This window comes from Triticum aestivum, chromosome 5A, assembly GCF_018294505.1.
Source record: "Triticum aestivum cultivar Chinese Spring chromosome 5A, IWGSC CS RefSeq v2.1, whole genome shotgun sequence".
NCBI classification, from domain to species: domain Eukaryota; kingdom Viridiplantae; phylum Streptophyta; class Magnoliopsida; order Poales; family Poaceae; genus Triticum; species Triticum aestivum.
In genome coordinates this window covers 596,849,710-596,863,266 of record NC_057806.1, presented here as the reverse complement: position 1 = coordinate 596,863,266, position 13,557 = coordinate 596,849,710, and the positions used below count along the sequence as shown (strand labels likewise).

Here is a 13,557-nt window from a genome sequence, read left to right as displayed (position 1 = left end):
TGCTCCGTTGTAGCACTGATGATGCTCTGGCAGCCTGGCGATGCTCCGTTGCAGTACTGACGATGCTCAGGCGGCTCGAAGATGCTCCGTTCCAACAGCGACGAGGCTTCACTGCAATATCGACGATGCTCATGTGGCTCGAAGATGCTCCGTCAGCCTGGCGATGCTCCGTTGCAGTACCGGCGATGCTTAGGTGGCTCGAAGATGCTCCATTCCAACACCGACGATGCTTCGGCGACCCAACGATGCTCCGTTGCAGCAGCGACGATGCTTCGTCGGCGGTGCGGCGATGCTCCATTGCAGCAGCCGTCGACGCATGCACTAGAGGCCGTGAATGGCAGCCCATCGGCGCTCCGTTGTCCTAGCACATCGCCGGCAACTAACGCGGCATGGCACCGAGACGACCTTGTAGCAACGCTGTTGAAGTGCAGCCGTCTGCACTTATGTGAGGCTGTGAGCAGTAGTAAAAGTGCACCAAGCTACCCTAGCACATCGTGTGAAAAGGAATAAAAAAGGTCAAAAAGAATCACGATAGCCTCTTGTGGGGACCAGCCACATGCAACGCACCGTGTACGCTTTGTACCAACACACGACTGAATGAGATGATCTACTAATCGGACGGTGCAGCGGGCGGCTTACGCATCGTCGGAAATCAGTCGGATAAATATAAACGTTCCCCTATGACTATTGTGATATATACAATTTATTACATTGATCGAATTGATGATCTACGAATATGCGTAGGCCTTGCAAACCGTGGATGGATTTTCCAACTGGTTCCGTGGACTCCCTCATCGAGGCCGGTGCTTCCGTTCCGTCGGCGCGCTCACCATTATCCACGGGAGAAGAGTTCTCCCGCGGATGGAGCACGGCTACTCTCGGAGAGTGGTAATCGGCGCCCGCGGTTTGTCGCCCATCGATCCATCCGCACGCTATAGCCAGCTTCCTGTATTGAAATCGACGGATCGGATACCCGCCGTTTCTGCACTTGGACGTAAAGACAGAGGTGGCTGCATGTCGCACTTGCCAACTGGACGAGATAACACGTCCAATACCGGATACACTTGCCCTGGGAAGGTCTACGTGTAGTCGTCTAGTGTAAATCAGCTGGGATATTGTCTACCTGCGCCTGGAGATATTTCTATCGCCGGGGGAGTCGATTGCTGACAGGTGACAGCGATCGGCAAAATCTCGGCATTCGACATTCGACTCCCTACAAAACTGCAGTTTTGCAAATCTTGCATCACCACCATGAAAAGAAAAGGGCATTCCCATAAAATAATCACCAACAGATATATATAGTGAATTTGAGTTTTTATTCCTTTTTTGACATTTTTACATAAATTATCTTATTTAACAGTTTTTCATCCGGGTTACTCCATTTAGTGAGAGTTTTGCGGGTTCTTGCCCTCATTTGGTTTGCAAGTTTTTATCCCATTCGTGATCTATCATGTGGACCTTGGTCGTGAGTTACACGTGATAATGCCGCGTCACAAATTTTCTTTCTAGTGTTCTCTCCTCGGGCCCCGATGGGTAGACTGGCTTGGCTAGGTATGAATTTTTCTCGAGTGCTAGGTGTACCTTCCCGCGACACAACTACTTGCTAATTGCCTCCATCTCATTCTTCTTCACCGGATTTGCTTTTAGGTGTTGCACCGTACTGGACATAGCTTGCCGACTTTTTTTCCGGCAAAAAAACCCTGTGATAGATCCCTTGTGTCCATCGTCGTGGGAGCCACCAGCGCCATGCACACCGTGGGAGAGGATGCGGCGACTGCCGAGGCTAGTGTGGTGCGGAGAGAGTTCGCGCCATCGGTGCGCGATGCCTAGGCGGAAGGTTCGCATCCGACAACACATTCAACCAACTTGTTGCACCCCAACACGACGACATTGCTGGGAAGAGTGGAGGAGCTTGCTAGGGTGTTGGTGATTGGGATGCCTTGCCACCGGGCTTTTATAGCCGGTATGGCGAGGAGGTGATGCCTTGTGGCGTCCGTCCGACAGCCCGTCATGGGAATCCAAGGGAGCGGTCGTGCTATTAATAGGGCCGGTGATGCGTCACGTCTCTCGTTGGTGATTATCTATGCGCGATGGTGCATGTAAGGGCGGCACAGAGCTTCAAATCCGGTTGTGGTGCGAGGATAAAGAAGATGAAAACTTCCATCTCACGCTGATAGTCGGCGATGGAGCACACTGCAAATCGGGCCTCCACAGTCAACTACGAGGTTTTTGAAGATGACTCCATTAATTTTGAAGATCGCAACGCATGAGATGATTCTGTTAGAATGCCTTTTTTTACCGATCATCATACTAACGATTATCATGGTGATCGGCCATACATGACACATCTGCTAGAGTTGCTCGAAGGATGTGTGTGCTAAAATTATACTCCCTCCGTTTCTTTTTAGTCTGCATATAAGGTTTGGTCAAAGTCAAGCTTTGCATAGTTTGACTAACTTTATATTAAGAAATATCAACATTCACAATATGAAATCAAGATTTTCAGATGCACCATGAAATGTATTTTCATATTATATAGTTTAAGTATTGTAGATGTTCATATTTTTTAATATGAATTTGGTCAAACTTTGTGTAGTTTGACTTTGACCAAAACTTATACGCGGAGTAAAAAGAAACGGAGGGAGTATATTAGGTGGTCATATCGCAAAAGGGGTAAAAATACAATAATATTTCCTGTGACACATAGATCTCAGGTTCAGAGCCGATCCTTATCCGTTCTACTCTTCCCCTGTATATAGAAACTTCGAGCCAATCCACTCCCCGCAAACCCACCGAAGTAAAAGCGACGAGACAAGGACCAAACACCAAAATGCTCTCATCCACCGCTCTCCGGCCGCTGTCGCCGGCGACGGCGACGACGCCCGCGTACCCCGCCACCGCCACCTCGGCCACGCCCGGGCGGCGCTCGGTGGCGGTGCGCGTGCTGCGGGACTACGGCTCGATCCCCAAGCGGGAGCCCTTCAGCTCCAGCCGCAGCATCCTCGACGAGTTCTTCAAGCAGGAGAAGCCTCTCGTCCAGCGCACCAAGGACCACATCACAGGTATCCCCTCTAATTCCTCTTTGAGTAGGGCACGAGTTTCTAATTAATTATTTTTCTCTGAATTTCTTAGTGCATGTGAGTGTGATGCGGCTTCCTGTCAAGGTTAAAGCCGGCTAGTAATGGTTTAGTTTAGACTTCTGGCTTAGATCTGGTTTCGGTTCTGTTGCTTGCTTGTTTAGCGTTTCGCGTGTTCATTTAATTTTGAGACCTTACTGTTAAAAGCTTGTTTGGTTTGGTGTAAATTCGAGTGCTAATTTCATGGTGGTAACAAAGCAGTATGTAACAAAGTCAAATATATAGAGTGCTAACGGCGGCAGCTAAATAGTTTCATATTAATTAGTTAGCCTGAGATGTGAATTGTGTCATTTACAGTCAGCGCTCCAATTTAAGTTTTGTGTGTGCGTGCCGATCAGAGTTCTAACAATTGCATTTCATAACAGATTAAGCTGTATAAGAAGTTGCCGACTCTGAATTTGAACAGTGTTAATTGGATCTAAAAGAATTCTAACAGTGGTTCATCTTATCTGGGTACAGATTATTGCACGACCCTTGAAGGCGATGATTGCTGCAGCTGCTGGGATGCCTATTTTGAACTCAACAAACTCGAGGTATGCACCGGCACCGCAGCCAAAATCATCTTTTCATAAATCAACATTACCAAATTCATCATGAGCATGCTGCACTCTCTGCAAGATATTTAGTACCTTTGCGTGCTACTTGCGGCGATCCAATCCAACTAACCACTCTTCCCCATTTCCCAGCAAGAGCTACCGCAAGAAGAAATCTCAAGGATGGTGAAGGACTCGCGGTCAGACCCAAGGTACCTCATAAGCAGCATCCACCACCGGTCAGACCTACGGAAGAAGATGGCCGAGAAAGCTCACAATTCAGCGCCATCAAACTCCCCGGGGCAAACAGCGAAGCCGAGGCCTTTCCCCGTCCCTGATGGGCTGCCGAAAACGCAGGAAGAGATCGACGAGGATGAGGAGGCTCTGATGCCGGAGTCTCCTTACACGAGGCTGCTGAGAAGGATGGGGAGGTTCCCTGACTGGTATACCCCTCGCCCAGACCATGAGACTGACTGAATCACTCCATGGACCAGCCTTGCCTTCCAGATGTACAGCTTGAAGCTCTGTTCTCCTGGCATCGAGCATGGAAGCTTGGATTGCTGTTGCCTGCTTAGTTGTTTTTTGCTGAGTGGTTAAATGGAACTATGTAATGGTGTGTGCTTCTTGTGGTGTCGAGTTCTTCTCTTTAGATTCAGATACCTGCTAATGTATCTCTGTATATATGTGTTTGGGAATAGAGTTCTTGACTACTAGTACTATTGTGTGTGTGTGTGTGTGTGTGTGTGTGTGTGTGTGTTAATTGTTGGCTGATGAATCTGATAAGAGATTTCTTTAATCCCCCACCCCCATCCCCAACCCCCAAAATTTTAGTTCTTCCACACATGTTCCATGTTGCATTTATTTTGTAGCGAACACCTGATGTATTTTCCTCATAGTATGATCTAAACTTTCAAGTGTGAGTTGAAGAGAGTACTCTAATTTTGTTAGGAAGCCAATCCATCCATCCCAAAACCTGCAGCCTGCTGGTAAAACTTGAAGGAAGCGACATGGTTGTTTGGTTTGTGCTCGCTTTGACCTGTAAATCCATTCACATCTAAACAGAAGCAGCAAGTGGTTTCGAATTTGAAAGACAGCCAATCAGATTGTCTCTGGATCCAATTCTGATGAGCAACCACTAACATCTCAAGCCAAACGTCCTTTCCCTTTTGGTGTCTTAGCAACAGAACATACTTGAGCCTACAGCCTGACAAGCTTAACACTAAAGGTCTAAAACATACTGTACAGTACTATGTTCCTTCAGTCACATGAAAGTTCAAAAGGGATTCCATAGCCTTCCACTTGAGCGCCCTACTTAACTTAGTCTTCCCTCGTAGTTGGCACGGCCCGATATTCAAGCACACAATCAGCAGGGCTGAATGGTTTGACTGGTATCTGTGCCCTCGGTCTCTCTTTCTCCACGAAATCCGGATCATCGAGACCCTAAACAAAAAGAACAATCAACCAAGGAACCAACATCATGTTGCTGCAAATGGTACTATGCTGCCGCATAAGAAGTGGCATTCGTTACCTGGGTCTCGTAGAAACGCCTTACCCTTCTTTCCTCCTCTTCCAACTGTACAGACATTGAAGTTAATTATGAACAGAGCAACAAAGTGGGAACAAATAAAGTCATCATTATACGTACGCTTTCGTCGCGGACCGGCAATCCCATATTACCAAACAGAGAACATACACACTGAGAGCTAGCTTTGGCGCCAGTATATGCAGCAGAATTGTTGGGGTGCTTCACATCACAACCATAGCAATGACCTTTATTTATTTTTGGCAAGACTGTCAGTGAACCGCCGAGTAAATCAACAAAGCACAACCACAGGGAATGACTGACAATTAAGAGGGGAAAGAAAAAAGCATGTGCACGTGGATATTACGTTGCCACAAGGACCAGTTTGAGATATTCCAAATGCGCTCAAGGATAAGTGATGAGATATTTGAAAGATATGTAGGTCAAAAGAAGAGTACACGATACCGTTGTCAGTAGGTTCAACCATGCAGAAACAGCTGACCACCAGTTCTACATATTCTCCCCCCTTGATTTTGAACTCAGCAAAGAAAAGATCTCCGCCACCACAGTTAGAATCATCAGCTCCTTTAGTCTTCATAGTCAAATTGATATGATAGTACCTATGGCCATTGCCCCCAGCAACTGATTTCAAGCACACAACATCTTTGAGTTCATATGCAAGATCCTGAAATTAAGAAACATCAATCTGATCAGCAACCAACTGTTATGCAACCTTGGAGAAAAGAAAAGAAAAATGAGTGCGGGAGAGAGGGGCAGAGATCAAACCCCTGAAAGATGGTGGTAATCATTATGCTTGTCCACCAAAGTTTGAACCAACTGGCGCTTCCAATCACGCCTTTCATCCATTTGTTGCGATTCCAAAAGCTTCTTCCTTGTGCCATCAGGATAGTTAAGAGATAGCCTTACTACCCTTTCCAGTCGAGAAACACCAGTGAACCTAGTTTAAATCAGAGCATTAGCATAAGATTAGTAGTTTTCAGTGAAGAGGAGAATATGGAGTGATATTAAGTACTCCCTCCGTAATGAAATATAAGAGTGTTTAGGTCACTAATAGAAGTAGTGATCTATTAGTGACCTAAACACTTATATTTCTTTACGGAGGGAGTATTATATGTCGACATTAATCAGCTCAACATAGGTTTAGAGTGAACTAGCAGTTTGTGTCTTCGGTAGGATCAAACAGCTTCCAAGTTACCTCTAAGGTAGCTTAGGGGCAGTAATAATCAGCAAAAGCAAGATACAAAACTGAACATTTGCATGCCTATGAGTTCTTGGCGCACTATAAAAAGATATCACCATTGTTTTGTTCACGAGGAAAGGAAGTTGTACCAGACAATCCAAATAAAATTGTACCTACATACAAAGTGGCAGCATAGTATCTATATGCAGTTTGGTAAGCTCAGCTGTGCTTAAGATTTATTCAGTATCTAGACAACTCTCACAAAATATCATAAGAAAATGTTTCTCCCAAAGCACAAAATAATAAATAACGTAGGATGTTTTTTTTTCTGTCAACTCGTTCTATTCCTGATCCATGGATGTATCAATTGTGATTATCTTTCAAGGACTAAATCACATAGGGAAGTCACAAGATCGCCCTGTCTGATTCACAACATCTCCCTGTTTGAACGTAATCAGCTGCAGGTGTACATACAAAACAAGATGAATAAACCAATGAAGTCTAGAATGAAGTTCAGGAAGGTTACATTGTTGGATCCTGATGTTCCTTTAGATAAAGGTCGATAGCATTGTAAGCATCCTGTAAGCTCTGAAATGACCCACCCACATGAGGATTTGTGTGGAAAGAACCCTTCAGGTCGACCCTGGTGAAAAATATGATTCCCCAATCAAACTGGGCCAATGTCCAAATAGGTGATGATGAAAGACAGCACCAAGGCTGAGCCTGCATCTGCACAGAGGACGAGGAAGTCGCAGTGGATGATTCCTGCAATGTTATAGTGTTGAGCAAGTCCTTCGAGGATGAGAGGTCCTGTCCATGCCATAAATCTACTTTCTTCCGCTTCCTGTTGCAAAACACTGACTTCACTGCCAAGCCCTAGTAATAGAAAATCAATAAATTCAAAGTGAAAGTGGGGCATATTCACCAAGGTGGTGTTTGTGAGCATGCAGGCGCATGATCCTCCGCCTCGCAGCTGAATGGAAACAAGCAGGCAAGGTCAGCACAACAACAAATGGTTTTGGGGGATGACTGAATAATTCATATTAACATTGCGCAATGGCCAAGTAAATAGATAAAAAATCCTTATAAAAACTTATAGAGATGCCAGAAATATACAGGTAGCTCCTAATCTACCAGAGAGAAATCCAATCATAACTCTGTACGAGAACCCCCTAGGCGCCCAATCAAGCATACACCGATAAACAAATCAATTGGGTATCAAGTAGACTAGGAATAAATAACACAGAGGAGGCGTAGTGGTCATACGGCTGATCACAGGTTGCTTCATAGTGGAGATGCTGGAGTTCTGAAACAGGCATCTGTGAAGATGCAGTGCCTCCCTCATATCTGAAGTGGAACAAGCAGGTTCAGTTAGCAGAAGAACGATTAATATTTCTTGGGAGATGGATAACATCTTAGGAGATGGATTTACATATTATCATCGTGCTATGGCCAGCCAAAAAAGCGGGCAGATCTGTCATCATCTACTGGGGCCTTACAACATGGATAGAAATACAGAGGGATCTATGCGACAACCCTCCAGCCGCGCTTCCCAAAGCAATCAATCCCCATATATCGATTCGCAAAACAACTCGATTTCGAGTAGATCGCAAAAAGAAAACTGACGATGAAGGCATCGGGAGGGGCATACCGAGACAGATCACAGCAGGAGGCGACGAGCAAGTGGACACTGGCCGCGTGGATGAGTTGGTCCATGCTTTCAAATGGTTCGCCAGGAATATCATGGTCCGTCAAGAAGCTCCCGTCCATATCTACGTCCACAAAGATCACTGGCCCGTCGTCCGAGCTAGAACGAGCTGCGGTGAGTGGCCCATTCGAATCGACTGAAATAATCTCTCGCCCGTTGATGATGGGAACATCAAAGTGCAGTACGCGGTGGCGCGGAAGGTGACGGCCGCCGGCGCCGAGACTGGTTGGCACGGGGTTGGCGACGGGGGATCCGAGCCCGCGGCCGCGGCCGCGGCCGAGGCTGCCTGGAGGACGGGGTGGCATGGTGTCGGCTGGGATTAGGGAAACCCTAGATGAGAGGAGAAGGAAAGAAAAAGAAAACAAGCGGAATGTGCGCTTGGGTCCCTCTTCTTCTTCTTTTTTCTTTGATTTGAGGGGGTTCCTTTTTTTTTTTCTGAGTGAATGAGTTATAGAAGAACACTTTGCTTGTTATGGGCCGCGAACGTCGTAGGGCCCATTTCTTTTCGGGTTGGAACATCTCTGGCACATACCGCAACCGGCTGTCCCCCAAAACTCATTGACGGCATCCCGGAATTATTTTAATAAAAAACATTGTATCCCAAAAACAATTTTTGCAAGAGGCAAAATGTATTGGAGTTCAAACATAGCATGTTCAATCATCTGATTGGAACTTGCCTTTTAAAATTATGTGTGATGCTAGTGACTATGATGTTGGTGTTGTTTTAGGACAAAGAATTGATAAGAAATTGAATGTCATCCATTATGCTAGTAAAACTCTAGACAGTACTTAAAAAAATTATGCTACTACTGAGAAATAATTTTTAGTAGTTGTATTTGCATGTGATAAATTCAGATCTTATATTATTGGTTCTAAAGTAATTGTTCACACTGATCATGCCGCTATTAAATATCTTATGAAAAAATGCAAAACTTAGACTAATTAGGTGGGTTTTTTTTGCTAGAAGAATTTTATTTGCATATCTCTACTCCTAACTAGTAGAGTGCCCGTGCGTTGCCATGGGCTCTTAAAATAGTTTACAAAAGTTGCATGTTAAATTTCATATGTACAAACAATATAACACAAACACAATTATTGAATAATTGAAGTCCAATTTTGTAATGTAAATTGATAACAAAACTAAAGATTAACAACATGTCCATGTAACAAACTGAGCGATGTTCGAACTAAACATCTGTTACAAAACTATCAATATCTAGATGATGCGCTTAAGAAATTCTTTCACAATATCTGGAAAGTTTTCTTTAGCTTCATTCCCACGACGTTTTAGCAAGTATAGTAAAAACTGCTTCCTCAACTCATACCCATTCTGCACAAACAAATATATATAGTTAGTATGAGAAGTTCACGCCAAAGGTCTTAAAACATGTAACGGACAATACTCACCGTGCAAACCGGCTTGACCAATTCTTTACCGTTCCACCAGAGCATAAAATGAAAAACAAAATAGGCAAACACATTCCTGCAATTTTTTAAATTAATAAATAAAAAATATAGTGATAACAAAAATAAAAAAAAATTCTTATGAATTCATTACCATCTATACTTGTTGGAATACTAAACGGAAATAAACATTGCCGTTTAGATATATTGGAATTCCAACCAGACAGCTTTATTTTGAGTGCTTCTTTGAAATCCTTTGCAAAACTTTTTAATTTTAGTGCATGCCTCAAACTTTTAAACACATTGCCGTTTATTGTGATGTTTGAATAGGGTCCATAATATATAGACGACGTACCTCTTTGTCGATGACGTACAAGATGTATCAGCCGATGAATGCATAGGGAAGATAAATCTACAAGTGGAGCTATTAGAAACAACAATAAACCATGATAACAATAGACAAAATACTTTACTTACCATGTTGCACGATGGGATGCATCGGCAACTACCTTTTTACCCTTGAAGCGCTCTTCTTTTCTTTCTTTCTTGATTCTCCCAACTAAAAATTGTTTATCGAAGTGATATGTGAATTGATAAATTTATGACCATACTAAAATATTAATAGCTAAAAACATATTTATCAAAGAACATTTCTAGAACACATTCGACATGAACGTTGTCGTGTCTGATAGATTATGAACAAACACAATGATTACTTCTCATCAAATCCCACTTATATTTTAGAATGTGGTTGAAATTATAGCTTTATAGAAGAAAAACTTATCAGAAATGTGCTACAAAAATAACATCTTGTGTTTAAACCCATAGAAATGAAGATCCTTAATAAGGCCATAAGAAGACATGTAGAAAGCAACATAGTACTCCCTCCGGTCCTTTTACTCGCATATAAGATTTGTCTAAAATCAAACTTTGTAAAGTTTACCAACTTTATAGAAAATACAAAAAAAAATCACAATACGGAATCAATATCATTAGATGCACATCACGAGTTCAATTTTTATAATGTATAACTTTAGTATTGCATAAGATGGTATTTTTTCATATAAATATGATCAAAAATATTCTAAATATCTCGGTATTAAGGGTGTCAGTTATATGTCAGACTATGAAAATTTGATGCAAAGTTGATTTATGAGGGTTGTTAGGTCTTTAGTCGGATGGTTGTTGTTTATCCTCTACCCCTGACCTCTTCCTCCTACTGAACCGCCAACTACAACCGGTTGATCCACCCATCGCCACCACCCCCGACCGCGTTGCTTCCCTGCCCTCCCCTGTCGCCATCCTCGACTATCCCTGTGGACCACCCCGGTAACCAGATTTTTTTAGCGAGCCATCGCACCACCACCCACACCTGTCAACCCTCTTCCCGCCTTCGACTATGACGCCACTGCTCGAGCAACATTGGATCTTCATCGAATGGTTGTTGTTTGTCTTCTACCTTGGGCTTCTTCCTCCTTAACAGCCAGCCACCGCCTGCCGATCCGCTAGCCGCGACCGCCACCCCCGACTAACCCTCTGAACCAGCCTAGCGGCCAGATTTTTCCAGTGAACCACCGCACCCCTATGAACCTTCTTCCTCGCCTCCGACTATGACGCCACTCCTCACTACCGCCTAGCGACCAGATTTTTTTGGTGAACCACCGCACCCCTACAAACCTTCTTCCTCGCCTCCGACTATGACGCCACTCCTCACTACCGCTCGAAGTGTCGTCCTTGTCTCCTACGAGGGCTCAGCCTCGCAGTGCCATCGACGCCTTCGGCATCGCCATTGCATCTCGTAGTGCCATCAACGACTTCGGCCTCAGGTTGCACTTGTGTTCTCCCAAAAATCAACTTGCAAAGATTCAAAATTCAATTGACTCACGAGTAGCTCGTGCACAATACTAATCATGTATAACTTGTTACCTTTAGATACTCACATGGACATCACATTTCTCCCATTGCCCATGCGTTGCAACAGGAGCAAACTTATTCTGATGATTTAATAGTGATCCTATCCTCATGGACATAAGACGGAACTTAAATCTATCTGCCCCTAATACAATGTTGGCATCACCGTACCCGACTCGCAATCTCTTCTATCCACACCCCCATTCAACCAGAATGGTAAAAGTCAATTTCAAACATAAACATTAAACTAAATTAACTAAACTGTTCTTGATATTGACCTAAAATAAGAAGCCGAAAAATCAAACTTCCTTTTGAACAAGAGCTGTTGTACAAAAGGTTTACCTAGCTAACCATGAATTTATAAGAGAGTATGAAATCAGTCGACAATAATCCTCAAGAAGCACCTCCACCCTGTCCTTCTCCCTCTTTCCATATGTATCCTCTTTCACCCCTCTTCTCTCCTCTCTCATCCATCCCCTTCCTTTTCACATCCATCCGTGCTCTGCAACCTTCTTCCTTGCCTAAACAAAAACAGATAATAAAATGTTAAGGTAAAAAGCACATCAACGTGGAGTCCCGCAGCTGAAAAACGTTATGTAATAAAAATAGATGCATGTAACATTAAAAAATGCAGACACCAATAGAGCAAGCATCCGAGTAACTAATAGGTTGTTGTATCAACTACTTGCATGTATACATGAATTCATCTTAAATTTCTAGGAAAGGAATGCAGGTTGTGGGGCTTGCCGTTATTGTCCTATCAGCAAAACCAGGACAAAACCATTTGTTCCCTGGATCAAATGATACAGATCGCACCCATCCCAAGTGACCACTAATGACCTGTATTACGGAAATAGAAAATGTATTTTATCATTTAGTGAAAACTAAGATGTTCTCATAGTATAATTCCAAGAAAATATGCAAAAGAATCTAGAAGATTTAACTATTTAAACCAGTACATAAAAGCTCAAAGTAGGGTTATTACAATTGCATGCATGATCAAACTAAAACTTATTTTCTAATTGAAATATGACATTGGTATTTCGAGAACTTATCTGAGGTGCCAAACCTTATAGTTACAACAAAATAAATTGGAAGGTCGCACTTGAAAATTGTGCAACAAACAAAATACTCCGATGGAGCATGCCATGGAGGTTTAGGCTACTGGCGCAGATGTCAAGAATTTGAAAGACATATCAAGACATGAGCAATTTAAAATAACAACCAGAAGTGCACATTACGTCCTAAAAGTACAATGTCCCAAAGTACAATGATCAGACCACCATAGAAGGAAATGTAAGTGATAAAACCTGTGAGATGACCAAGAAAACAAGAACGGAAGACCAAATCTTGCAAATACAATTAATTAAATCTCGCTCCTGTCCTTGCGGTGACACATGGCTTGCTACTCGGCCTTGGCTCCCAATATACTACACTCTGCAGGAATTACATATAAAAACAATATTTCAGAGAACTAAGAATGAAACTCTAAATTCCGATTAAACTAATCATTTTTGACTATACATGATAATAGCATGACTAACTGAAGCTCATACATCTTACATGTGAAGATAACAGCATTAGCTACCATCATGCTGCTCCATTTCCTTGCACACCACCACCATACGTGATAATAGGATCATCCATCTGCTAGATTATTTTTTGGAGAATCCAAAAGCTATCCAATAACCTCCATTGATTCTTTTAGCATTACGATCTAGCCCACCTTGCACAACACCATCATGGTCCAAAGAGTGAAACTGAAACATATGGTCTGGTTTCATGTGAACCTAAACTACTATGATGGAACAATGAACACAAAGGAAACGTCAAAATAGAATTATTTTTTAAATATTTTTCTGATGAATGATCCGAGTGATAAGAGACCCAAAGCAACATAAACACACCACTATTATCCTTCTGAGATATGGATGTTGAGGAATCAAAAGGTTTATCAGGAAAATACTATATTTTTTCAAAAAATATATTTGAACTAAGAAATCTTCTCTTATAAAGGGAGAATTATTTTAACAAAGTTAACATTCATATGTACAGCCAAGCGCTAATTTTTTATTGGTATATTGTTTCAGTTCACCAAAAACCAAATTTCTCCTTAAGATATCTTGAATGAAATTACTGGG

The 13,557-nt window shown here is 42.8% G+C and overlaps 2 protein-coding genes and 1 long non-coding RNA gene across 3 annotated transcripts in view; 1 reads left to right on the top strand and 2 right to left on the bottom strand.

The window, feature by feature from the left end:
• The first annotated feature begins 2,753 nt into the window (after positions 1-2,753).
• LOC123105137 (CCG-binding protein 1) lies at positions 2,754-4,383 on the top strand. Its single transcript, XM_044527141.1, has 3 exons — positions 2,754-3,062; positions 3,597-3,670; positions 3,824-4,383. The coding sequence occupies exons 1-3, from the start codon at positions 2,831-2,833 to the stop codon at positions 4,145-4,147; spliced, it is 630 nt and encodes a 209-aa protein (XP_044383076.1). The 5' UTR covers positions 2,754-2,830; the 3' UTR covers positions 4,148-4,383.
• A 390-nt stretch (positions 4,384-4,773) lies between these two features.
• LOC123105136 (uncharacterized) lies at positions 4,774-8,479 on the bottom strand. The gene is made up of 9 exons (XM_044527140.1): positions 8,045-8,479; positions 7,660-7,740; positions 7,319-7,366; positions 6,920-7,237; positions 5,979-6,150; positions 5,658-5,877; positions 5,316-5,440; positions 5,199-5,243; positions 4,774-5,110 (listed from the first exon to the last, which is right to left on the bottom strand). Exons 1-9 carry the CDS (start codon positions 8,404-8,406, stop codon positions 4,988-4,990), a joined length of 1,494 nt encoding a protein of 497 aa, XP_044383075.1. The 5' UTR covers positions 8,407-8,479; the 3' UTR covers positions 4,774-4,987.
• Positions 8,480-12,158: 3,679 nt separating this feature from the next.
• LOC123107877 (uncharacterized) overlaps positions 12,159-13,557 on the bottom strand; it is a 2,592-nt gene continuing 1,193 nt past the window's right edge. The window contains exons 3-4 of the long non-coding RNA XR_006451782.1: positions 12,761-12,853; positions 12,159-12,256 (exon numbers count right to left, since the gene is read on the bottom strand). This is a non-coding gene — a long non-coding RNA (uncharacterized lncRNA). The remainder of the gene's footprint in view (positions 12,257-12,760; positions 12,854-13,557) is intronic.